Raw genomic sequence first — 26845 nt, 5'->3', positions numbered from 1 at the left:
GTATATATATATGTATATATGTATGTATATATATATATGTATATATATATATATACATATATATATATGTATATATATATATATATATATATATATATATATATATACATGTATATCAAACTTGCTTGTGAAGTGGAGTAGCCAAAGTCACAGTATCATAGAAGATATGTTACATTTGTAATAGACAATATCATGAACTCCTATTTATAAAAACCCAAACAGGAAGTTAGCTACTAGTATATTTGTATGATTTTTTTTTGTGTGTGAAAAGAAATAGGAAATATATTAATTGACATTCAGTTTTTGTCACTTCTATATTATATATATATATATATATATATATATATATATATATATATATATATATAGCAATAATAATGTCACAATAGAGGAATGCATTAAATGCCAATTGCCTTGATTTTAATTCAAAATCCAAATTTTCGGGGGCCTCGCCCTTCGTCAGGGATGATAGTGCGAATATATATATATATACACATATATATAGTGCATGTATATATAATATATATATATATAAATATAAATATATATATATATATATATATATATATATATATATATATTGATTAGGTGGTCCACGTGTTGGCAAGATAAAAAGATACAAAACTGGAACAAAGTTCATGCTGTATTTCTGTGTGCAGAAATAAACCGTTGGTGATACAGCATGAACTTTGTTCCAGTTTTGTTACTTATATATGAAGGGTTTGTTTGCAAAAACCGATAAGTCCATTTTTGAAATTTTTGAAGTACGATCTCTGTCAGAAAGTACAAAATAATACCTTTTAAATGATATATTAGTCACTACATATAAAGGTATATTTTTGAAGTTATGGTCAAAAGAAGCAAATTTTTTTTTATTATTCTCTTTATTTTTCTTGACCTTTAATCGCAAATATCTCCATTTGGCAAATATGGACTTATCGGTTTTTGCAAACAAACTCTTCATATATATATATATATATATATATATATATATATATATATATATATATATATATATATATATATATATATATATATACTATATATATTATATATATATATATATATAATGACACTAACATACATATTATGTAGGTATGTGTGTGTGTCTGTGTGTTAGTATGTGTGTAGAGGGAGGAGAGGGGAGAGATTGATGTAGGTAAATTTCCCATTGTGAATCGATTTTATATAAGTAAATAATATAATTATATGACGATACATTTCAATTAAGTCCATCATCAGATAGAGCAAAATTAAGCCTTTCCAGTAATACCTCACTTGTGACATGACAAGGAATATTCAAGATGTTATCATTAAAGATATCCTGTATTTGCTTATTAGTTTTTTGTCGTTTTTAGCAGCTTTAATCACAAATATCACTACTTAACAAAAATGGTATGTATATATTTATGTCTTTGTATGAACAGATAGTTCATACAAACAGATAGTTTTTTCGTCAAAAAAGACAGATAGTTTTTTCGTCAAATTTTCTATGTGCTTGTAAATATCTGTAAATAAATTGTATTATAATGTAAATAGCACCAGTCCGCAAGAATCTTCAGTCTATTGAAGGAGGCAGACTTAATCAGAAGAAGAAGAAGATGAGCCTATAGCTCAACACTTCATATGTGCAGACTGAGACATGTGTACTCTTCTTGCACTAATGAGAAATCGTCCCATTTTTCATAGTGTTTGGTTAGACCAGAAATGAAATCGAAGAAAAGGATAAACACTACCAAGATATTCTATTAGTTTTCAAATGTTCGAATGATCTGCATGGATAGTGTCACCCATTTTTTGTTATTGTCAATATAAGTACACGTACCGGCAGATCGGCTTGTACTGTTTTTTATCGTTCACTACGAACGAACAGTGTATAAAAGTGTGGGACGACAGATGGCGCTTGTTAACTTTTATCGGCCATTTTGCACAAGTAGTAGCTCTTCAACGAGAGAGTTTTGTCCGTAAAGTTGGATCCTCGTAGACTTCGGCAAAATGACGATGGAGAGTGAGCAGAGAAAGGAAGCACAAGAAAATTCAGTAAGTATGAACATCACCTGTCTTAAAGGATACTCGCTTCTAGAATAACATATATTTCTGCCTTTTGAGAAGGGCGGGATATAACTCGGGTAGACAAGCTTGTCCGATGGTTGTCAGCCGTGGCAAGCGAGGGAGAGTGTGCAGCCGCGGGCATAGCATACTGTGTGCCCCGGCTAATCCACAGATAAGCTTTGGGCGTGACCGCGTCGGATCAGGCCAGGCGAAATAAAAGTGGAGAGAGATTAAACGCAAACGTAACGGTTTCAATACGGGTGGGTTTACTCCCAATATACGAAGGTCCTCACTGTCACTAGTGTCAGAATGAAGAACTTGCTTGGCAATCAAAAACAACTGAATAGACCCCAATTATATCAAGATTCATTATGTAAAGTTGACTTTGTTGTAGGTTCTACATGTAGATCTATGTCAGTACACCATGGTACACCCCAGTAGGGAGGCTCTAGAAACTGTTGTCATTCATTCTTGTCAGCTACTAACACTGCCTGACTGCATTGGATGTAGGAAAGTGGATTGTATCACCGGATGCTTTTTGTCTGTCGCTCTAAATTCAGTACTCAGAGGATGAAATTTCGGCCAAAAATAACACTAGTCATGCTAGTTATTCACAAAGTCCTGAAAATTATGAATTTTGCAAAATTATGTAAATTAATGATTTCATTTTATGGAAATAGACATCAAATTAGAAATAGAATCTAACCCCTCTACAAAAAAAAAATTATCTTTTTTTTTAGCGTGGTGTACTGTAAAATCGCATTATAATTCCAGACATGATTTTCGTAATGGAATAATCAACGTTTTTCACATCTTGTCCATGCACCAGAATCCTAATTTTTGCCCACGATCCATCGTATACCGTACAGGTACTCCGTACAAAATTTTGTAGTTATAGGTAAACTCGGTCCCCAGCACGCGCATCTACATGTATAGTTGTAGTGCGCACGCTGAGGGCCAAGTTTACCCATATTACTACGGAGCGGACGACAAAAGAAAGTTGGCAAATGAGGTTGAGGCTCAAATGTTGTAGTTAGTACAGTGAAAGATCTAACATGAACATTTCAAACAATTTACACGATAAAATCTTGTGATAAATCGACATCTTTTTCTAAATATGACTCGAAATGTGACATTCTTTGATTCCTGCATTTTCTGTCTTATTTTTTGGAATTTCAGCCCATACAACGCTCTGTAAGGCTAGTCTATAAAGTCCTGTGCGTATTGAATGTCATTATTACGCAGAGAATTTGACTGGCTGCTATTTGTAGAAACATATACACTTTTGCGTATGGTTGAAACTTGGCACCGGGGGTTTAACCTTGGTGCCAGTGCCGCTACCTATGGACTATGGGAAGCCAGGCAAGGGTTCCATATGTACCCCCCCCCCCCCCCCCCCCACTAAAGTTGAAAAAAAAAGTGAAGTGATATGTATCAAAGGGATATGATTAACTTTAGGGGGCTTTAGGGTTTAATAGGGTTACAGTTTAAGGTTAGGGTTAGGTTGGGGTAACATTGATTTTTAGTCCATATGTATAATGTCTGCGCAGAAGTTAGAAGCCTAAATAATTTAGCCCCCTAAAAACCCAGGATTGCCTGGAACCTTGTGCATGCACGTACACAGTGCATGTTCCACTGGATGTAAGACTGATTTGCACATAAAGGTTTTTCATTGTCTGCATGACTGTCCACTAGTGTCCAGTCTAGTGTCCACACTGAGCAAAAACCTTGTGTCCACTAGTGTAACCTCTCACAATGCATATTCTTACCATATTTTGCAAATGCTAAGTGAACTGGCAGTCGCAGAATTAAGAACACACAAATATGTTGCCCTTCAATTTCATAAGACATGGCAATATACAGGTGTACACTGTCTCCATGGTCAGAAATTGATAGAATTTTTCTGTAAAAAAAAAAATGATACTTACCGTAGTGCTTATTTCTAATTCCGGGTTATTGTGTTTCTTGATCACAAATTCTTCCACTTGCATAATCATCAATTCGCAAAATATTTGGCATATGAATAGTTTATCATGTCCTCTTTTAGGTCCAGATCACAGGTATGCTACAACTCTGTTCAATTCTACATTTTCTCCTTTTTATCCTATGGGCATTGGTTTCTTCAAAACACATGTACGTAGTTTGATCATGCACTGTTATATAGTTTACTTGATGAGATGCCAATAATCATGCAGAGACAGATTGAACAGCACCACATGTTTGCATTATAAACTGCCAAGTTAGACAGCTCTTGTTGAGTACAAAGGGTTCATCCAGTGACAGTCACTGACAATATATTTCACACTGTAGTGTTTGAACAGTAATGTGTTTTGGAGCTTGAGGAATCTCTTTGCTACTGATTGTGTGTCAGAACAAGTTACGTGCTTTGCAAGTGGGATGTTAGTGAAAGGAATCGCCATTTATCTACAAGGTTACAAGTTTGTTTGTGTTTTTCCCCTGGTATGTAATTTGATTCTTCATTTTGACTATCGATGACCTCAGCATGTTGATAACATTTCATGCTATTTTGTTTTTGTTTTTATTTTTCCCTTGTAGGTTGGTCACAATGAAGAACCAGCTGAAAGAATTCGAACTCTTCCTCTCTCGGGCCATGTTGGCTTCGACAGCCTGCCGGACCAGCTGGTCAACAAGTCTGTAAACCAAGGATTTGCCTTCAATATCCTGTGTGTCGGTAAGTGGCAGAACCCTTCCTAATTCTAGCAGTCAAAGCTATACTTCATCAGAAAGTATCAGTCAAAGCTGTACTTCATCAGAACATTTTGAAGCATATTTATGATTTGAATATTATCATGTCAACAGTTCAGACTGTGTTCAGTATACTATTGGGAGACCAGTGATATTCAAACATTATATACAAAATTGGATTCCTGTCCCATTTTCATTTTTTACAAAATTAAGGATGAATGTATGAGTTATCAATATAATTATGCAGTTCAAAAAAAAATCATATTTAAAGATTTGGTATTAAAGGGACATTGACTACTTCTGTTTTTCAGATGAAGGTCAAGATCAGTATGATATGCACCTGAAGATGCATTTGTGTAATGCAGGCTGGGAAGATTGAGGACACATCAGCTGCCTTTTGGGGGTTTTCAGTTTATGTGTATATTTTCTTTTTTCTTTTTGCTTTTTGAAAGAATGTGTAGGAGAAAGTAAAAGCTGTGTTGTTTTCAGGTCATCAGTTGACTGGTCATTTACTTTCCTGATGTAAATACGTCAGGCAAAGAAAAAACAAAACAACAGTGAAGGAAAGAACTAGCAAAAACACAAAAAAGAAAGAAAGAAAGAAAGAAAGAAAGAAAGGGTTGAATGGTGCCCAGGTATGTAAATATACAAGCATGATTCTGGCCTTTTAAGGCAATGTGCCACAAAACCACCTTTGTTTGGCAACTACTGAAACATGGCCGGGTATGTAAAATGATACAGCACCTCCCTTTCCCATGTGTGGAGACCTTGCCTAAAATACATACCAGGTGTCAAGCAGAGAAAAAAAAAAAAAAACTATTGAAATGTTACTGATATTACTTACTGAGTATCTTAAAACTGGTCATGCAATTGTACGATGCATTCATTATTTCAACTCCCACTATGATTGTGGCACATGCTTGCTAGCCCCACTGATAAAAAAGCTTTGATAAATTTCAAGTTAATTGCAAGTCAATTTCAATCAGTTGAACTTCATGTATGAATGTTATAGTGTGCTCAGTAATGCCAACTGCAGATCCCTTCATAATAAATACAGTGGAGGTAATTGTGTTGGATGGGCAATTTAGAGCGACCATACAAGAGAAAATATGACAACTTTCAGTTTGAACTTCAATTGCTATATATTCCATTCATGAAGTATGTAGACCATAATAATGATGTCACTACATACTGTGTCAGTCACAATTTTTTTAACTCCTTTTAAAAGATTTGCTGCAGAAAGTGAACATTAATTTTCATTGCAAGTGCAATTGATGCATCCATACTGTGCCAGCCTTAAGGCTTCCTTGTAGTTAATTATGTCAAATATCCAAAGATATGCTATCAAATGTCTCAAGGACCTCAAAAAGCTTGTACATATGTTACTCTGTCCTACTAGAGTTAGGAAAAAACATTAAATGTCTCTACTCTAGCATTCTAATACATGAAATAGAAAGATAAAAAAGTGGATGTGGGATAATGTGGCTTTTCAAAGTTTGTAGCAATCAGTTATATTGTCTGCTTGTTTCAAAATCAAGTCAAGGCTCTTCATGTGAAACAGGCAGTGCTTGAAAGTCAACATTAGTTTGTAACAAAATATTCTGCTGCTGTGCTTTGGAAAGCTATAATGCATGCATGTACATGTGTGTTCTAATTCTATCTCCCCTGTCACCTTTGCAATGTGGTGAAATTAGATATACACTTTGTACATGTACTGATATGAATTTGAGTAAGTTTTTAAGTAAATTTAAAGGTCCATTCTGAACTGGTGCAGTAGAGAACTGTACCAGATGGAGAACCAAAGGCTTGAATTTAAAGCAGTACCTGATTTTAACCATGATGTATAAGTTAAGTTGAAATCTTTTCATTACAGAATCCCTCTATACAAATTGTCTGCCAGTGAAGTTTAGGGTAACCTCTATGCTCACTTTCTCTACCCTATTATCTTCTCATTAGGAGGCAGGTTTTCATGTATTTTACTTTGATGTGTGTGATGTGTAATCCAAAGCCAAGGAGTGAAACTCGTTAAGGTCAGGTAATGAGGTTAGCACCCTGTGTGTTCAGCCCATCAGGGATCGAGTGAGGAAACAGATGGGACAGCCCCCTCTATATACTTTGCCCTTGTGCTGTCACCTTTCTTCCCTTCATTTAGAGTGCATTGCCACTCCATATGCACAGAGACTTATATTGTATATGAATACTGTAAAACCAGAAATTTCATGAGGAGCCAAGATTGACAAGAGTGAAATGTATGCGAAAGTCTTTTCTACACAATGCATTGAATGCCAGTGGCAATTCAAGAAAGTTTCATGCCGCACATGTTTCTGGGGTTACCATGTATGCAGTAATTCAAACAAACAGAGTGGTAGCAGTTTCATCACACACTGACACAATATGAAGTAAAAGTTTCATGCGTTCTCACAAAACAGTAATGTGTTGCAACTGTATACAGTGTATACATGCAAATTAGATGAGATGATTACCATTTACGTGTATGTGTCATATTATTTGCTGTAAGTTAGAGTAGGGAAGTCATAGTGTAAATCTTTTCTTGGCAAATAATTCAGCCATTACACCCCCTAACCGCTTGAAAGTTATCATTGCTGAGTTATTGTAATTTGAGACAAAGGACACATACACTATTCTCACTGATTTTCATATCAGAAAGAATAAAAATTGGTGAAGATTTGTAAATAGGTCATTGGGAAACTTGTTAGTGGATATTCTGATCACATCATCTCTCATATATTGTGGCTGCAACTAGTATCACAGCCTTATGAAACATGGTGAGACATTAAATTCCTGTGATAATTCATTGAAACTTCTACCATTCTATCCATTTGATTTTACTCTGTCAGAGTCAACTTGAATGAGGGTAAAATTGCACTTTAAGTCTTCTCTGACTCTCACAGTGTACGGTGCCAAGGCATTTTTCTGCTACTGTATGAGCACACTTGATCCTAACTGTAGCATTCATACCTTCCTGGCTGGTTTTAGGCAGGAGACTGCACTTCCTGAGTGTCTTTACTTCTTATGTCTTTGAAGCAAAATGTGGTTTCGACCCTCCCAAGGCAACTAAATAAACTACAATGGGACAAGCTTGTTGGAATAGACTGACAGTGACTGAATGTGCAGATTTTTCATTGACTTTGTTATGAAATTAGAGTATTGAGCAAGTAAAAACAATGTGTGATGATATCAAAGTATATCTCAGCAAACACCTGTATGGGGGGTATTTGCATTTTCCCTTTATTTCTATTTTTTAGAGGTTCATATTGAAACATGTATCCACATGCATAATTTTTCCTTCTCTCATGATGTCTCCTAAAGCTGTATGTCTAGGCAGCTTGGGATTTTGCAACACATTTCTCACCTATGTGTCATTGAGAAAAAACTCACACACACACATACACACTCACAGACACACACACACAAATTCCTTAAAGGTAGGGGATACCTTTTACAGACCTCCCAAAATGCAGCAAAACATTAAATATGAACCTTAGGGGACTTGTTTAGGCCACTGCTGAGAAATTTGGAAGTCAACAGTTATCTACAATTTGAATAATGCACAAAACTCAACTACTCAGTAGTTCTGTGTGTCAGCCACACTTAAGCCTTTTTGTTGCAGTCTTCTGTATTTTTTTTATCTATAAACACAAATCTAAAAGTATAAGAGCTGATGTAATAGCATAATAGAGTGTGTGGCAAGAATGTATATAGAAATGTTTGTAAGTTTTGATGAACTTTCTTCACAAAATATACATGATGGACACACATGCAGTGCATGGGTCTGCAAAGATAGCCTAGCAATGTACTGGAATTTACGGTGAGCCCCGAAAAAAATTCAATTCAAAATCTAACGGTCAATAAAAATGTACTAAATGTTACCTTCCACTTTCAATACTTTATGGGAGTTTCTAAAATGATACTCTCTTCAACATACCACTGTATTTATACAACTCTTCATTTAAGGCATGCAAATGGGATTCCCTACCTTTAAAGGTAGGGGATACCTTTTACAGACCTCCCAAAATGCAGCAAAACATTAAGTATGAACCTCAGGGGACTTGTTTAGGCCACTGCTGAGAAATTTGGAAGTCAACAGTTATCTACAATTTGAATAATGCACAAAACTCAACTACTCAGTAGTTCTGTGTGTCAGCCACACTTAAGCCTTTTTGTTGCAGTCTTCTGTATTTTTTTTTATCTGTAAACACAAATCTGAAAGTATAAGAGCTGATGTAATAACATATAGAGTGTGTGGCAAGAATGTATATAGAAATGTTTGTAAGTTTTGATGAACTTTCTTCACAAAATATACATGATGGACCTGCAAAGGTAGCCTAGTAATGTACTAGAATTTATGGTGAGCCCCGAAAAAAATTCAATTCAAAATCTAACGGTCAATAAAAATGTACTAAATGTTACCTTCCACTTTCAATACTTTATGGGAGTTTCTAAAATGATACTCTCTTCAACATACCACTGTATTTATACAACTCTTCATTTAAGGCATGCAAATGGGATTCCCTACCTTTAAAGGACAAGTTCACCTTCATTAACATAAGGATTGAGAGAATGTAGCATTATTAGTAGATCACATCATTGAAAGTTTGAGGAAAATCAGACAATCCGTTCAGAAGTTATGAATTTTTGAAGTTTTTGTGCAGTAACCGCTGGATGAGAAGACTACTGCAGTGTATGATGTCACATGTGTACAACAATATAAGGAAAATATAAAGAGAATTTCACAACATTCCATCTTTTGAAAAAAGTACACATTTCCTTGACTCGTTACCGACATATGTTATGGGTAATATTATTCCCCCTGCCTTTAGAAAGAAGCATGTCAGGTGCTCTTTTATTATGCGAAAAAAGTGAAAATATGTTGAATTTTCTTTATATTTTCTTTATACTGTTGTACGCATATGACATCACAAGCTGTAGTAGTCTCCTCATCCAGCGGTTCCAACACAAAAATGTTAAAAATTCATAACTTTTGCATTGATTGTCCAATTTTCCTCAAACTTTCACTGATATGTTCTACTAATATTGCTGCATTCTCTTAATCCTTATGTTTATGAAGGTGAACTTGTCCTTTAACTCTTCATGTATTTCCGGTGCAGATTTGCACAGAAATCCCCCTTAGTGTTGTACACACTGTCCAAAGTCCGTGGCACAGAAAGGGTTAATGGAGGGCAGCTGCATGCATGTCTTCATATATTTTTATGCACCATATGTCACAGATGTCTGTTACTTCTTTATCTCCCATACATTACCAGGTGAGACAGGTCTGGGGAAGTCCACCCTGATGGACACTCTGTTCAATACACAGTTTGAAAATGTCCAGGCATCACACAGTCTACCAGGTGTGCAACTCAAGGCCAACACATATGGTAAGCTTCTGGGTGGAGATAGTTGTCAACCCTTCATGCAGGGCCTATTAACTCCAGCAGGACCACCAAATCAAAATGTCATTTCCAATTTGTGGAATTCTTCCGTCGAGAGGTTTTTATGCAACTGATTGACAAATTGCTCTGCATTGACGTAAATAAGCACTGAATTGATCAGTGTTTTAGTAGTAGCCATGATAAAAGAAATCTTGGGCGTACGTACGCCCATGATTTCTTTTATTATGGCTCGGGCTACTACTAAAAAAAGAAAAACAACAAAAACCACTAATCAATTCAGTGCTTATTTACTTCGATGTAGGGCAATTTGTCAATCAGTTTCACAAAATGTCATTTGTATTGCATACGGAAGAGGTGCCATTGGTAATCAGAGAGAGTTAAGTCCTTGAAATGCCTCTAGATTTTGCAATTGCCAGGCACTTATATTTGAAATGACTTGTTGAGGAGAGGTTTCAGACTTTAATAGAGAAGAACTTCCTTGTGTATGTGGTTAGAAATGTGTTTCATGCTATTTGAGTATTTGCTCGTTTGTTTGTTTGTTTGTGTGTTGTTATTTTTTCTGGAAGCAAATTTGAATCACATTTCTCCAAATCTTATGTCACAAATGGCTCTTCATGTGTTCAAAATCTACCTTTAAATAATGATTGGAAACAAGTTCTTCAAAAATTGTGAAACTCATCCAAGTTAGAGACATTATGCAGGTTGTGCCTGTTATTCATCTGATTTGTGGGAGGTTCTCATATCTGAACTGCATGTTTTGATGTTATGCCAGTTTTATGTATTGTGTATTATCCTTCAGTCATTTTTTACTGTGGACATGTCATCTTTACAAATAATGGATATCCACCAGTGATGTTTTGTCAATACAATGCAAGATACCAAAATTTGTGATATTAAGTTGGCTTCTTCATTAACACACAAGCTTACTTATCTATTTTGTTCAAGAGGTTCTGATCCATATTGGCAATTCAGTGATTGTTAAGAGTTATGGAAAGAAATGAACAATTGCTCTTATTTGCAATTAATAGCTTTATAAAGTTTATGGTAAAAGGCTGTGTGTGTACATTGTAGCTCGCACATGATGCAAAGCACACATAATACCTTTAAATAATCATTTTTTTTTTTTAACGAGAATATTGATTATTGGTAAGTACTATGAAAATAGATGCATTCGGTCTTTGCTTTATTTCTAACTTTTTTTTTTTCAAGTAAATGTATCCTAAAGTACTTCATACTTTGTAGGCCCTCCCAAGACTGTAGCCTCTCTTCCATACAGTGTCTGATATGTGAAACATTAGAAATAGAATAGAATAGAATAGAATGTTACTGGATGAAGATGCTAGTGAACCTCACTGGCCACTTAAGGCAATGTAACAGGAAATGTTTTGATAAAACTGCAGAGTGCATGGATGTACAGAGGTCACCCATGTTCCGTGTTGTATTTCATGTTCTTGCCAACAAGGAAAGTAAACACAGAAGTGACAGTATATGACAGTTGTCAGGACCTGTGTCTCAGTGTCGGTAGGGACAGTACAGGAAAGCGTGATATCGGCTTTCCTCTTCTGCGCTAGATAGGCATCTGAATAGGAAACAATTACTCAACTCCCCCCAAGTATGACCTCTGTGCTGAAACATTCTATCAGACCCTTTATCTACAGTCCTGCCTTGCACTTAAAAGTGCTAGTGTTCACTACAGGCTGCTCAGAAGATGTCTCCTGAAATGGAGCAATAAGCATTCATCCCATTTGCTCTAATATTATAAAATATGCAGCTACATGGTACAGATTCAATTTAACGGTACTTTATATCTAGCAGAATGCATGTTGATATGATGCATTCGTTGTTCAAGATGTGCAAAGAAGTGAAAACTAATAAAAGGACTTAGGTGAGCCATTTGTCACATTTTTTTTTTAAATCATGGTTAGCATACATCCTGCTACTAGTGAATTTTGTATTAAAACACTTTTATGTACAAAGATGAAATATGCATTCTATGTGAAAGTCTGCATACATGTATTGGAGAAACAGAATGAGTATTTCTGTCCATTTGACTACAAGTATCCTCCTTCCATTATTTTCTTGTCCAACAGAACTGCAAGAATCCAATGTAAGGCTGAAGCTGACTGTAGTGAACACTGTTGGATTTGGTGACCAGATCAACAAAGACGAGAGGTGAGTCAAATGACCAGAACATAGACATCTACATCATACACATTTCCGGGATATAAACCAAAAAATAAATGTATGTATGTATGTATGCATGTATGTATTTATGTATGTACATATATGTATGTATGTATGTATGTATGTATGTATGAATGAATGAATGAATGAATGAATGAATGAATGAATGAATGAATGAATGAATGAATGAATGAATGAATGAATGAATGAATGAATGAATGAATGAATGAATGAATGAATGAATGAATGAATGAATGAATGAATGAATGAATGAATGAATGAATGAATGAATGAATGAATGAATGAATGAATGAATGAAGGAAGGAAGGAATGAGTAAACAGATAAATACATTCACTGTTTTAAACCTCTTCTCAGAAATGTGAAATGCAGGCATTTATATGTTTCAGAGGGGTCTAAGTTTACAAAGCTCGTCGTTCATATCAAATGTGTTTGTTTTGTTTTTTATTTCTCTCTGGAGGTTGAGGGAGAGCTTGGAAATATGTCAGCTGAATGCATACATTCACCTTTTCCCTTTCATTTCTCTCTCTCTCTCTTTTCAGCTACAAGTCCATTGTGGAGTACATCGATGCTCAGTTTGAGAACTACTTGCAGGAGGAGCTGAAGATCAAGCGAGCCTTCCATGTCTACCATGACACCCGCATCCACGCCTGCCTGTACTTTATCGCCCCCACGGGACACTCCCTCAAGTCCCTGGACCTCGTCACCATGAAGAAGCTGGACTCCAAGGTCAACATCATCCCCATCATCGCCAAGGCCGACACCATCTCCAAGAGCGAGCTCCACAGATTCAAGATCAAGGTGAGGATGTAACGCAAAGATGCTTATTGATGCAGACCCAAGTCTACAGAGAGTGAACGCAGACTGTAGAGTTAAGGAGTTTGATTTGAAAACAGCTCATCGAGACTCCTGTCCATTCAAAAGTTTTAAGGCATACTTAATTTCTGATCATAAATTGTAGAAGTCATATTTGCGGGTCTGCTACCACAGCGACACATCCACAAAATCAACTGTGAAGAACGCTGGGAATATAAATTAGGATATGTTATGCAGCATGTGAGAACAAGTCCATTAAATATTCATGTGCATTACGTACACGTACCTACTATACTGTGGAAAAATGAAAACATTCACCTCATTTGTCGTCATTATATTTCATATTGTGAAATATACAGAAGTTTAGAATTAGATGATAAAAAAAAAAGCCTTATGTATTGTTCATGTTCTTTGTGTGCAAGTCAAATGCATTCTTTCATGACCTACAGTGTATCTGTCTTCATGATCTTAGTAACTTGGCAACAGTATCAAATGTAGCTGAAGGTTAGTAGGTCTTCCAGACTTCAGGAATTTTTTTTTTCTTTTTTTTTTAGTGTGTGTGCGAGTAATGCTTCAGCATGATATCAAATTGTAGATCTATTTCCTTGTCTGCCAGTTTGGTATTTATGTTAGATGTCTGCTTTTTGCCAGTTTTGTTATACTAAAGACTGAAGTCAGCCAAGAGTTCAGTTTTACAATCTCTATACATCAAGAACAAGAAACAAGTACACCATTATGTGACACAACTTGCATTAAAAGAAACAGAAGGGCTTGATATAATGATTTTGGTCTGAAGTTAAAATTCCTTTTGCTCTAAACTAATTAAATACGGTGACATAATTATTGATACTCCACACATAAACTTTGGAGAGAGTGCTTGAATCCTTATGTGCAATTACCTTCTCAAATAAAAAGAAAATTAAATGATTTGATCTTGAAGAAAGTCTGCAAATTTAATCTTGATCAAACTCTGCTTAGTGCATCTGAGCCTCATATACTGTATACATTGTATCCATGATTTAAAAAATCAAGAAGGAATGGAAGTGTAAAAAACAACGGTCATGACAAAGTAAGCAGTGACCACTATTTCTTTTTCTTGTATTTGTTTGTACCCCTGTAGATCATGAGTGAGCTTGTCAGCAATGGAGTTCAGATCTACCAATTCCCCACCGACGATGAGACTGTGTCAGAACTGAACTCAACCATGAACGTAAGCCTTCACATGAATATCAATTGATCTATCTATCTATCTATCTATCTATCTATCTATCTATCTATCTATCTATCTATCTATCTTTCTATCTGTTTATCTATCTATCCATCTAACTGCCTGTCTATCTATCTATCTATCTATCTATCTATCTATCTATCTATCTATCTGTCTATCTATATGCCTATCAATTTATCTATTTATATATCCATCAAGCATCAAGCATCACCTATCTGTGTGTGTATGTGTCTGTGTAGTAGTTTATAGATGTGTATGCATTGTGCAGCTGTCTGAACACTCTTTACACTTAGGATGAACCTTTCTTTAATGAAACCTCAGCATTTTGATTGTCTGTTTACACCGTATGTCCCCCCCCCCAAAAAAAAAAAAAATAAATAAATAAAAATACAATGGGACCCTCCGCAATGATATCTTTAAAGATAGTGATTCAATCCAAATACAAATTCAGGATATGTAACTATAACTAATTGCCCACATCTTACAGAAAACCCCATTCAATTTGCTTTAGTAGTCAGAGAGAAATGAGGAATTTTGTAGAGGATGTCAAGAATCTCTTCCCTCCAAGTTCTGTCTATTGTATTCACACAAAAGCATCGAAGTGCTAAACTTGGAACTTATGACATGCTTTACAACATTCCACATTTCTCTGTGACTGCTTAACCAAATTGAATGGGGTTTTCTGCAAAATAGAGCTAAGATGTTATATATTTAAAGTGCGTCTGCACTGGCAAGAAACATGTCTAGCGCCATCATAAGGCTCATTTTTCTCTGTGGTGCCCAGCATTTCCCCCATAATGCCAAGCGGCGTGCAGCAATTAACCCCTTCCACACTGAATTCTGAAATCCCCATAGACTTAACACACAGACCACCAGGTTCCCGTAGGGGATGGCCTTGCAGCGCAGCGGCTTGCTTCGATCCCGCATTATGCGCAGTCCAGTGCATTATGATCGATGGTACATCCCATGGTTATGCGTACGTTGTCACGTAAATCACTTCGCGATCTGTTCGGTGCTTTCAAACACTCTTCAACAGTCAGATCGTTTATTCTGATCTTTTGTGTCGAACTTCAATCTGCGTGCCATTATGTCGCGGATACGACTTGGTAAATGCTGGATCCAGTGGGAGGAGGTGCGAGCTGTTTATCGGCAAGAAATGAACAAGATAAACGTTGCCCTTCACGGCCCATCAAGCCATTCAACACAGGATGACTTTGCTGGTCATCTGCTGGATGTCCACCACTCGCACTGGGCATCAGGACTGTGTGCCAGGATTGCGGGATCAACCCGTTGTGAAAGTTTCTACATGCACTCAGACTGAGTCAGAAGCCTCTGATAAGCCAAGGTGGGTGAAACTCAACTTGTATGATATATAATTGTACCTATTTTTTATTCAGTTGCAAATGACATTCACTGAACGCTGAATTTATAACCTTCCAAATCCATGTAGGCCTAACGATAACGTTACCGTTTACTTGAATTACCGGTACAGTTGTACCGCAGCGTTGATCATGCAACTATCGCGATGAACGATGACACAATTTAAAACAGCCTTATTCACATCTTTTTTTAAAATGATTATCACAATAAATACTGACGTCCAACTTACGACAAAAAGTACTATGATGACTCAATGACTAGACCTAGGCCTGATTAAGTCAATTAGTGAACGTGTACGGTCACAGTAGTAGACCCAGCCATACATCGTTAGGCCTACATGTAAATTATCACTAGCCGTATATGAACGTTTTCATTTTTAGCTTATTGTTCCTCACTAACCCAGCCTCAACAAATTGTCAAAATTTCTAGGAAGGGAAATCATGATCAATTCAAGATATGTTATCTGTTTTCCAATTGCAATCTCGAGATTGGTGTCATTTCTCACATGTGTGGTAATATTCAGGGGGACAGCACATCAGCTGTACATATACTTGTAGGCCTAGATCTACAGTAGGACTAGGAACCGCGTGTACATTTGCTCTGGTACTACTAGTCACTACTAGACTACTAGTGCTGACTGTAGTACTAACGTTAGATCTGTAACTCTTACCGTCTAGTTATCTTAGTACTAGCAAAGATTTATGTGCGAGAGACAATTAACGCATCTGGAGCTTTCATCACTCATTGTGTTGGACTTCATGAAAACTCAATAAAGAGCATGAAATTTGAAGGAATATTTTTCTGCACATCGTGTAGTATATCTAAATCAGCTATTGAAAATAATTTTTGGTCGTACAAAACCTTATGGTAATAAAATGCTTGACTACATGTACAGTTGTAGCGACAGTCTTATACAGGGCAGCTTGCATGCAACGTTGCAGACAACTGGGTGCAATTGAACTCACATGGTGACCGGCAATAGATTGCGCAGACCTGCAGCCTGTGCCTCCATGGGATATGGGTTACCACTTATCGCACAATCCTGCAGGCAACACCTCCACTGGTTACAAAAATAAGATTTGGTATTCAAACCCTTGGACTGACTGGAGGCCCTGGCTGCAGGATTGCACAATCTATCGTTGGTCAGATTTTGTGAGCTCACTTGCACCTAGTTGCCAGCGCCGTTGCATTGCGAGCTGGACTGTATGAAAGACGTAGACATAATTCATTATGCCTTTCATACATGTACGTACCTGTACTGTACTTTTTCGAGTATGGTTACAGTTGTAGTTCCCTGTTTCGGTAGGTTGTATAATATAACAACTAAGGACAGTTGGGGCTCAGTAACTGGACACCAATTTTACTAAGATTTAAAATGAGAAAATGTGGGTGTTTTTTACGTCAAATGGCCAAGGTCAAAGAGAGCATATCAGAATAAATTGGTTTGATTTGTGGGCATTATTGGAAATACAAGGCCAGAACAAAAGGAAGGTACAGGCACATTTGTACAATGTATAATTGTCACACATGCAAAACTGCTATTTCATACATTTACACTGTACAGACCCTACACGCCAATGTACACTCCCATCAAATTCAGCACCTTTTCTTTGCCATCATAATATCAATATACAGTGTAGTAGAAATACTGATTTCTTGATGTCAAGATAGCTTTGCAGCGGAGTAATTGGCTGTCCTTGAGTGGTATACCTGATCAATTATGTGAAGCCAGATGAATATTGCACGATGGACGAGTGTAATATTCGTCAAGCTGAATGCAATATGTCTGGTATACCATGAAAGGGTAGCCAATATTATGTAGATCTGCCCGCAAAGATGTGTGAACAGTGGTTTGGAATTCATGGAAATCGCTTAAATTGAAATTGCATTTTACACTAGTTTATGAAATGAAAGAATTCCATGTCTCATCCACCTTTACTGGTACGAAAGCACAGTCGCACGCTACTCTAGCGCACTGTCATACCATCTCAGTAGGCTACCGGGCCATGCAGTATGGTGTATTGTTTCACAGAAATCTTTTACAGTAACCTATTGGGATTTTCATCTTTCTTCAACATGGTCGTTGCTGCATGATTGGTAATAAAGGGGACAGACTACATGTTTTTAGTGTGCTGCTGAAACCTCTCATATAATATTCACTAATGTGATATGAAAAGTCTGGGGTACAGTACATTTGTATGCATGGTATCCAACTAACATTATGTTTTATGCTGTACTGCTCTTGCCTTGATTTACCTTGATGTTGGGCATAAAGTATACACGATGTATAAACTTATTTGCCCCTGTGCATCTTCTTTGTGTTAGTTCTCGGTCATCAGAATAATCTGACTTACTTGTAGCCTCTGCAGCTGATAGCACAACATCACAGACAGAAACCATCTCCACCTCTGCAGTTGCTGACAAACATTGTACAGCATTGTCTTCTTTGAGGTTGTGCTCCTCTGAAATATGTAGTGCATTGTCAATCACCTCAGAATCCATAATGTCCACTGGACGATTTTGATTGCATGGAAACCTTACTCTTTGCATGCTCTGCAGGTTGATTAAAAAGGTATTATACACACAGAGGTCAGCTACAGTGTCTAACAGAGCCCTAAGGCGATGTCAATGTTTCAAGGCACTCTTGGAATTTTGTGCCAATGGAAATACATTGTGTGGAATAACAATGAGATTTAATTTTTCTTCAAAGTTAGATGTCTTTGGTTATATTGTGTAGTACAAGCTGTCAGTTCATATGTTTTTCAGAGCAACTACTGCTGAAGATCTACCTGCAGGAAGCTCTGTCCAGATACGTCTCGAACTCCCAAGGACTCAAGAATTGGGCCAGCCGGTAGATACTTCAAGTGAGATTTCTTGAAGCGTACATTGTAGTAATGTAGTATTGATAGGGTCCGAAATTTATTTTGTGATCATTGTTTGTTCTTACAGCATAATCCTGTCGGGATGGATAACAAAAATATCCTATAAACCCAGAGATGCCGACTATTCTGGAATATTCATTAAGCCTGTCAATAGCCCTCCCCCATACAGTTTGTTTTTCCTGAGTGGCTAATAGTAGATGGTTGCCTCTGAAGACACAGTACATGAATAGTGTAATGTATTCATACACAAACCTCCTTATCATCTGTTCGGTGATACGAAAAAAAAAAAAAAAAAAAGGTGACTTACAGTTACTAAGTAAGTTCAAACTCAAGACCTTTATTGGTCAACTAAAGCAGTCATGACATTGGGATGAGTTATTTTGATTTGGATAGATATGCTGATATCTAACACCAAACATGGAAAATAGCTCATGATTGGCCAATTTCTGGATACCTTGTAACGAACAGTGCTGGGAATTCATCTGACTTCTTGAGTCTTTTGCTGATTTTACCCATAAAATAGCATGCAGTATTTAGGATGTATCCTGCTGGAAATATCAAGTTATATACCGGTACTCATTGTTCCTGTTATTTCTTTCCAGAAATGTTCTGCTGAAGTGGAAGTTTACCATCAGCAAAATTAGTGTTATTTTAAGTTCTGCAGCCCAAGATATCTTCGGCCTCGTATCTCAGAGGAAAAATGCCAGCTGAAATAACTTGTGCATTGGAAGCAATGTTCTGAATAAGGAATGAAAGAATGCAAATGGCCATCCAACTGATCCAAATGTTCCTCTCAGACAAAACATAAAAAAAAACATGTTTTCTTTGGTCAGAATACTGCCTTTAGTATACCAGACGATGTTTAGTTTGTGAGTTATTCAGAAAAAATGTTTTTATTTCGTATACCGGTATACAAATCAATTGATTTTATTAAAACTCTTAAAACCATTGCTTTGATAAGAGTGTGATCCCTCAGCTACATTGTAAAGGAACAATACATGTGTACTCTATACTCTACACAGTGTGTCCTACAGTGTATACCCATAGACCAATTACCATTCAATTTTAGGAGTTTGTTGTGAAAGAATGTTTGTAACCTTTACTTTTTGAGAAGTACACTGTATTATACTCAAGATCATTGCTGCTGTTTGCCACACATCATACTTTTCATGGTAAATGCACTGTACAATGATTGCCTTTTCAATATGTTATTCCCATCCATATTAAAAAGACAATATCGTGATCACAAATTGTGTGTAAAAGAGCATTTGCAACACCCTATATCTGCACTTTTTTTCAGCCAATTAGCATATAAATATTTTTGGGTACATTTTTTTTTTCACGTATCCCTGAGAATTTTCTTGACCATGATACATACTGATGTGTTCTTTCTAGGAGTGTTGTGCTACCTTGCTCGTTGATAACTAGGACTCTAAAAATCTAGGATCAAACTGTAAAATTTTGTACTCGACTCGACATGAAAATGTCATTTACTGACACTCATTCGGAAAATATATGTCATTAGTATAATTGAAAGTAATTATGACTTTGTTGCATTACATGTATGTGGTTAATCAAGTATGCTTTGTTTGTGTTTACAGCTCCTAGGAGAGCTCCTCTGCGCAGAGGAGTGTTGTTTTCACCGATCAACTCTAAGACCCTCCTGAACCAAGTCAGGTGAGTATCAAACTAAAAATTATCATTGTTATGCACAGGCTTATTGACAATAAAATGCCCACAAATTTGACCATGAATCCTTTTTATTCCTCTGTCCGATGGGTGCTTGAGGCATGATATTTTTGGGTTGTAGGTCTGTCTGTCTACTTTACAAAGATATACGCGATAACTTGAGTAATACTGAGCGGAATTTGACCAAACATAGTCCGACTATGAAGTATGATTGGGCAATCACTTGATTAGAAATTGGTCGTAGGTCAAAAGTGAAGGTCATCTAAAACAGTTTATGCAATAACTCAAGACTGTATTGAGCAAATTTCAGCAAACTTGGCACAAGGGTAAAATATGATAGGGCACTAACTTCATAACATTTTGTGTAAAATTGGCAAGAGTCAAAGGTCAAGGTCAAATTCTATAAATTCACTGTGTGATATTAAAACTCAAGACTGGATCAAGCAAATTTCACTAAACTTTGCACAAGGGTGAAGCAAGGTGGGATAATCACTTGATTAGACTTTGGGTAAAATTGGGTAAAACTTCAAAGGTGGATGTAGCAAATCTCAATAAACTAGAGCAATGTACAATGTACATATACCTCAAACAAACATAATGAATGTTCGATATTCTGAAGGTTCATTATTCCGAAGGTTCGTTACTCCGAAACACACATATTCCCAATACCTAGAGGTTCGTTAATCCGAAAATGAAAAAGGTTCATCAATCTGAACATTTGTGGCGTTATTCCAAAGATTTGTTAATCCGAAATGATATTTGGAAAAACAAATCTTCGCAATAACGAATCTGCGGACTGAAGAGCCTTCGGAATGACAAACCTTTGGAATAACGAGCTGTAACCCTATTGGGTACCATGTTGTCTAATAATTGGGGTCTGTGACAAGACTATACTCTTGGCGCTGTTCCCAGGCCATGACCAGGTGCCAGTTGTAATACGATCTCACGAAAGAATGCTTGTGCGCGCCGTGTTCCTTTGTCGGTAGCCCTTCCCAGGCCCCAACCCTGTCTAGCACTTCTGTCTCTTTACTAGTAGTTGGTGTTTTTGTTTTTCTGATGGTAGTGGTCTCTGTCTTGGGTCTGTGTGTGTTTTGCATCTTTCATGTGCGCGAGGGGAAAAAAAGAGACAGAAAAGAACTTCAAGAATTCGAGGAAGTCTTGCGGATTTTCTTTCTCGTCATTCACGCTAGGGGAAAAAGGAGGGGGGGGGGTATTTTTTTTCTGAATTGTTCATGGCAGGGGAAAGAGGAGACAGGGAGAGAAGCGTTTGTTGCTCTTTTTTCTCTTCAATCCTGTTTACATACATTTAGTTACACTGAAGCATTGATAAAGATTTGCTGCTGTGAAGTCAATAGGACATTAAAATAAGAAGCCTCCCATTTACTTCTGTTCATCGAATCTTCACCTAACTACTGTACCTTTAGAGTATGGTAACAGGAATAGCAGAAATAGTTCTGGTTACCTTGACATGTGTTTGCAGGGAAATCGTGGATGCACTTGAAAAATAGTAGACTTTTTGAAGCTTGAAGTTTGTTATGAAGCCACATATACAGTGTACAAGTTTTGTACATGTAGGGCTCATCAGTTGTTCGATTTCGGTATGAATTTGGAAAGGTTGCAACACAGTTTAGTTAGCACAATTTCATCAATTCCAAATCAAATTTAGGAGACAGAATCAATTTTCTAAGCCAAGTATCGGAAATCCCAATCAGAGCTGCATATGATAAATTGATATGTCGTGTTACATTGTATCTTGTAGTTTAGTAATGACCAAAGATTCAGGGTTACCTCAAGAAAATCTGATGCATTGCTAAATGAATTACAATATGGAAGATATATATTGGTACAATGAAAGATTTTCTACATGATTTGACTCACAAATATTGATTAAGTTGACTGACAAAATTACGTACCTGAACCCATATACTCAACATAAAATATTTTAGAAACGTATTTGCCATAAAACCATCATACTAATGTGACGCCTAGAGCATATACATTGTAAGTCCAAAGACAATGTTTTATAGTGGTAATTTAATCGCCTGTGGCTTGTGGGGTTTGATAAGACGTGGTTTGGTTTTCCCACAGACCGTATTGAATTTGGAGGAGAAACTTGCAATCTGCTCCATAAACCATTTTCGTACTGTATCCAGATTTACACAATTATACTTGTTTCCTTCCATGCGCTCATTGACAACAAATCGAAGAACTTGTCACAGACAGTCAGAATATATAATCTTCCTTGTTCACGACGCTGTTACAAACTTCACATGAGCGCGGACAAAGTTTGTTGGGTTGTCATTATTTGTTTACAAAAATACAATCTAAATACATGAGAAACCCGTTCATTAGCATTGACAACAATTCAAGAACCTGCAACAAACAATACTGGACACAAGAGACACAATATGGTTTTATGCTCCTACTTGCTCCCGAAGCTCGGACAAGCATCGCATGAGCTCGAACAAGCTTTTAGGGTCGCCATATGGGCATCCTTTATTGCAGCAAGTCTTAATACATGATAATATCATCTATTACCATTGAATGTTATGATGTCTAGTCAACCAACATGCAAACAAAAACAAACAATCAACAGTCAATGAATTAATGCATGCGCATTTTGTGTTACAGTACTTTTGATGTACAGCTGTAGGCAGAATTTGTTTCATTATTTTTCTTATTTATTTCTGTCTCTCATGCGTAGGCCAAGGTGGAGGCGCTCACCAGGGATCAAGTCAATGAGCTGGCCATCACGAACTTGAAAAGGACAGCTGGACTATTCGAAGATTTCTTCAAGCAGTTTGTTCATCCACCGCCACAGCCGCCACGAGAGCCAGAGCCAGAAGCCGTGCCTCCATGGTGCAAATGTGGGCGGTGCAGGGAGATGGCGCATGACGTAGAGAAAAAATGCTGCAGAAAAGCTAACATGCAGTGTCACTCGCTCTCTGCACGATTCCGTCGCCTCTGTTTGGACCCAGCTGTACTCGACATCGTTCGCCACAACCTGGAGAACCAGCACGCCTGGGCCGCAGACAGGGGCAACAGATCATACCGTCACGCGTCATATCGCACATACATTGTACGTCCATTGGCAGCACGACAAATTGGGCGCTGGCAATCGAAGAGTGGTTCCCTCCTGTTCTGTCTGGGCCATTAGAACCGAGTACAGAACTCATCTGCTAACGGGCACTATGTAGGTTATCAGGAGGTCAAAGGGTACCGAGATGGTTATAGGGTCGAACTTTATACTCCTTCCACAACCATTTTCCTTGTATCTTGGATCTTGCAACATACTTTCAATAGACGACACTGGTTGCTCTTTATAGTTTGGTTAGGTCTTACGATTATTCTATGAGATGTGTGCTCATAGTACATGTAACATAGTGAAGTATCCCTTTGTTGTAGGCCTACTATCTATTACGCATGAGTGATTCTTTATGCACTTTATGCACTTATATGCAGGTATCAATTACTGTATGAGACATTATGTTCATTTCAAGACACTAGTGATATTGTAAAATGCTGAATAGGTGAGTAAATCTAACAGAACACGCCAGAGATGACGAACTTCCTTTGTGGCTGATACATGTATAAAACTACATGTGGAAAAAAAAAATTGTACAAGACATTTTACCGATATGTGTATACAAGTATGTATTGGATGGAGATATTTCTAAACATTTTCTTTGTATTTTTATTGTCTGCAAAGGCTGCAGATATTTCTAAACATTTTCTTTGTATTTTTATTGTCTGCAAAGCTACTTATTATGCCTCCATCTTGCAGTAACTAGTTATTTAGACTTTGTTTCACCCCATCCCTATGCTAAAACGTTTGTATGCACATTCTGCCAGCAAAACATATATGAATATGATATGCACATCCTCATTGACAGAACAGGGTTTATAGTTCGTGAGGTGGGATGCTTCTCTATATCAACACATGGCGGTCTATCTCCTACCTCCATGATAAACTGTTGGTTTGATGTAGACTGTGAAGTTCGCAACTCGACATCATCATGGATTTGAAGGTTGAAAATGGCAAAGCCTCTTATCCCCCAAAATATACAAGACAGAATATGTGCAAGATTTACATGCAAACGGGATGTGCTCACCCTTGTCAAAATCCCTGTGCAGTGGATGGTGAAAGAAATATATAATGTAAGTTGGTGTGTTGTCATTATGCCTACACATACATTAACTGTGGTAGTGAGTGTTTGGTGTATTTCCTACAGATCTCGTTTTGATAATATATTTTTCTCTGTGGTTGGTTTTCACATTAGCACAGGCTAATCCTATCCCTTTAGCATTTGTACATGATAACCATGGTACAATACATGTGTATTGAAACAGTTTCGCAATAAACACAAAGAGCAAAGAAGGAAACAATCACTCGTTTCTTTTTCTGTCCTAGGTGTCCTGAGATTTATGCAACTAACTCTGGTAAAGAAGGAAACGCGACTTCGTTTCTGAGTCCGACATCAATACTCACAAATCTTGTGTTCCACTTTGTTCCACTCACCTGCATAGCGTACTAGACCAGTTTTGTAGTGAATTTCAAGTTATATTTTCGTCCCTGCTTAGTGGCAGAAACAGCTCAGAGAACCTGTCAAAAATAGTTGGATTCAGAGTTCTGACTGAAATTCCTCCTGAATGTTGGAGAAAGCACCTTATGAGCTGGAACAAGCTCTCGAATTGGTCTAGAAATCATTGGAAGTATGCATGAAATTTGAACACTGAGCCATGTCTTGCTCGACTATTTCAGTTACCACACTAAGGTCAGAATTCCTAATCACAAGTAGCCCGCATTTCATGTAGAAACATTGCAAACGACATCCGACTATACAGGTCACAAAAAGATACATTTATCGATACGATATGACCACTTTATTTTTATTTTGAGGTTATTGAGAATTTGCTAATTGATCTGTAGAGGGAATTTAGGCGTTTTATTTGCCAACCCGCACGACAGCAGAGCATTTTGTAACGTACAGTTGTATTCGAACAAACCATTTCCATAATGTATTCAAATTTATGAACATTTCCTTACCTGCACCGTGACAGAGACTATTCAACCTGTGTCAAAAACATTTGGATCCAAAAGATAGAATACAGGGTTAGAATTGGTTGCTCGCAAAGGGTTGCTATGGAGATCCTTTGTTGCAGAAGTTTGCATACAATATGCAGTACACTAATAACACGGTATACATTCCGAAATTTATCCTGTCACAAGCAGTAGACAATTTTAGTTGTGTACACGTATTAAAATTTATGGACATTTTTTCTTCCCCGAGTGATGACAGTTCATGTGACTTTTTGCTAAGACGATTACTGTCTTGAAAATCAGCGCAGATTATGTTTGCTGAAAAGGGTCAGACATTTCGGTCAAAGTTTCGGACAAAGTAGAGATCCTTTGTTCAAGAATACACAAAACCTATAATATCAGGAAAGCACTGTATGTCGTATACATATTGTATTAGATTGTGTGTATCATGCATCTGTCCACATGACAAATATTCCTTGTGATGATATTCCAGCAGAATTACACCTGTTGTTTACTGAACATCATTACTGGCGTCATGTGGGGTGTACATGCCTTTTGGTTATTTGTTAGTAATGACAAAACCTTAGTGACGGCTCAATAAACGTTCGTATTGAGTTCACTTCTACAATCATGGATTCCCTAGCAACCCTAAAGCTATAGACAGGGCTCATGTAATGTTTGTCTGAGCTTCGGGATAAACCAAGTTATAACCCTGCACCTGCATGTGCATGGATTCCGTCTTTTGAATCAAATTTTCTGCAACATTATCTTTGGATGGTACTATAAGTAGTCAGTGTGCAAAGGGACGAAATTATAAAGTTGAATTCATTATGAATCATTAGTGCTCACGGATGAAAAGTTTTGCAAGGGTACAAATTCAGAATTGGCAATATGCACCTGCCTACTGGCCTAACTAAGTCCTTTGTGGTCTGATCCTTCTGGAGATGTGTGTTTGGCAAAAGATAAAGAGTAATACACCTGAATCTCCTATATCTCAGTATAAAAATACCTAAAATGTTGTTCCTTGGTGCGATGCTTTCATAAGTTATTCAGCTGAAAACATTTTCTGTGTAAACCTTCAATTTCGCTGGATATACTGTAATTTCCATGGTCCCAAGGACTCCTTCATAATGAGTTTCTATGCAAGCCTTTCACTTGCTTCTTTCGGACAATTTCTATATTATTTGGTAGCCTTTGCTGCGCAAATTTCAAGAGGTTTGTTTTTAACAGGGAGATGGAATCCACTGAGGCCTGGTTTTATGTATGTTGCAGAGTTGCCATTTCTGAAATACTTGTCCATTAGATTTGTTATTCTGTGACAAGACTGATTAAGAGCATTTTGCAGATTGGATTTCAACGCTTCATGAAGTAATTTATCATTATTATTATTACTGTATCATTATTATTATTGTCACTACTATACTACTACTGCTT

General features: G+C 37.0%; 2 protein-coding genes and 1 long non-coding RNA gene across 3 annotated transcripts in view; all 3 read left to right on the top strand.

The window, feature by feature from the left end:
- Positions 1-230, top strand: part of LOC140235009 (septin-11-like) — a 15411-nt gene extending 15181 nt beyond the window's left edge. The window contains exon 8 of the mRNA XM_072315046.1: positions 223-230. Within this exon, the coding sequence (XP_072171147.1) occupies positions 223-230 (8 nt within the window). The remainder of the gene's footprint in view (positions 1-222) is intronic.
- Positions 231-1930: 1700 nt separating this feature from the next.
- LOC140234692 (septin-11-like) overlaps positions 1931-26845 on the top strand; it is a 32663-nt gene continuing 7748 nt past the window's right edge. Inside the window, exons 1-6 of the mRNA XM_072314727.1 lie at positions 1931-2040; positions 4609-4744; positions 10044-10157; positions 12263-12344; positions 12918-13176; positions 14312-14401. Of these exons, the coding sequence (XP_072170828.1) occupies positions 1996-2040; positions 4609-4744; positions 10044-10157; positions 12263-12344; positions 12918-13176; positions 14312-14401 (726 nt within the window). The 5' untranslated portion in view covers positions 1931-1995. The remainder of the gene's footprint in view (positions 2041-4608; positions 4745-10043; positions 10158-12262; positions 12345-12917; positions 13177-14311; positions 14402-26845) is intronic.
- LOC140235209 (uncharacterized) lies at positions 15692-23669 on the top strand. Its single transcript, XR_011901683.1, has 4 exons — positions 15692-15764; positions 18566-18663; positions 20283-20358; positions 23075-23669. It is a non-coding gene; the product is annotated as an uncharacterized lncRNA (long non-coding RNA).

Source organism: Diadema setosum, chromosome 11 (assembly GCF_964275005.1).
Source record: "Diadema setosum chromosome 11, eeDiaSeto1, whole genome shotgun sequence".
NCBI lineage: Eukaryota > Metazoa > Echinodermata > Echinoidea > Diadematoida > Diadematidae > Diadema > Diadema setosum.
The sequence above is the reverse complement of the archived record's forward strand: the minus strand, read 5'-3'. Positions and strand labels throughout refer to the sequence as shown.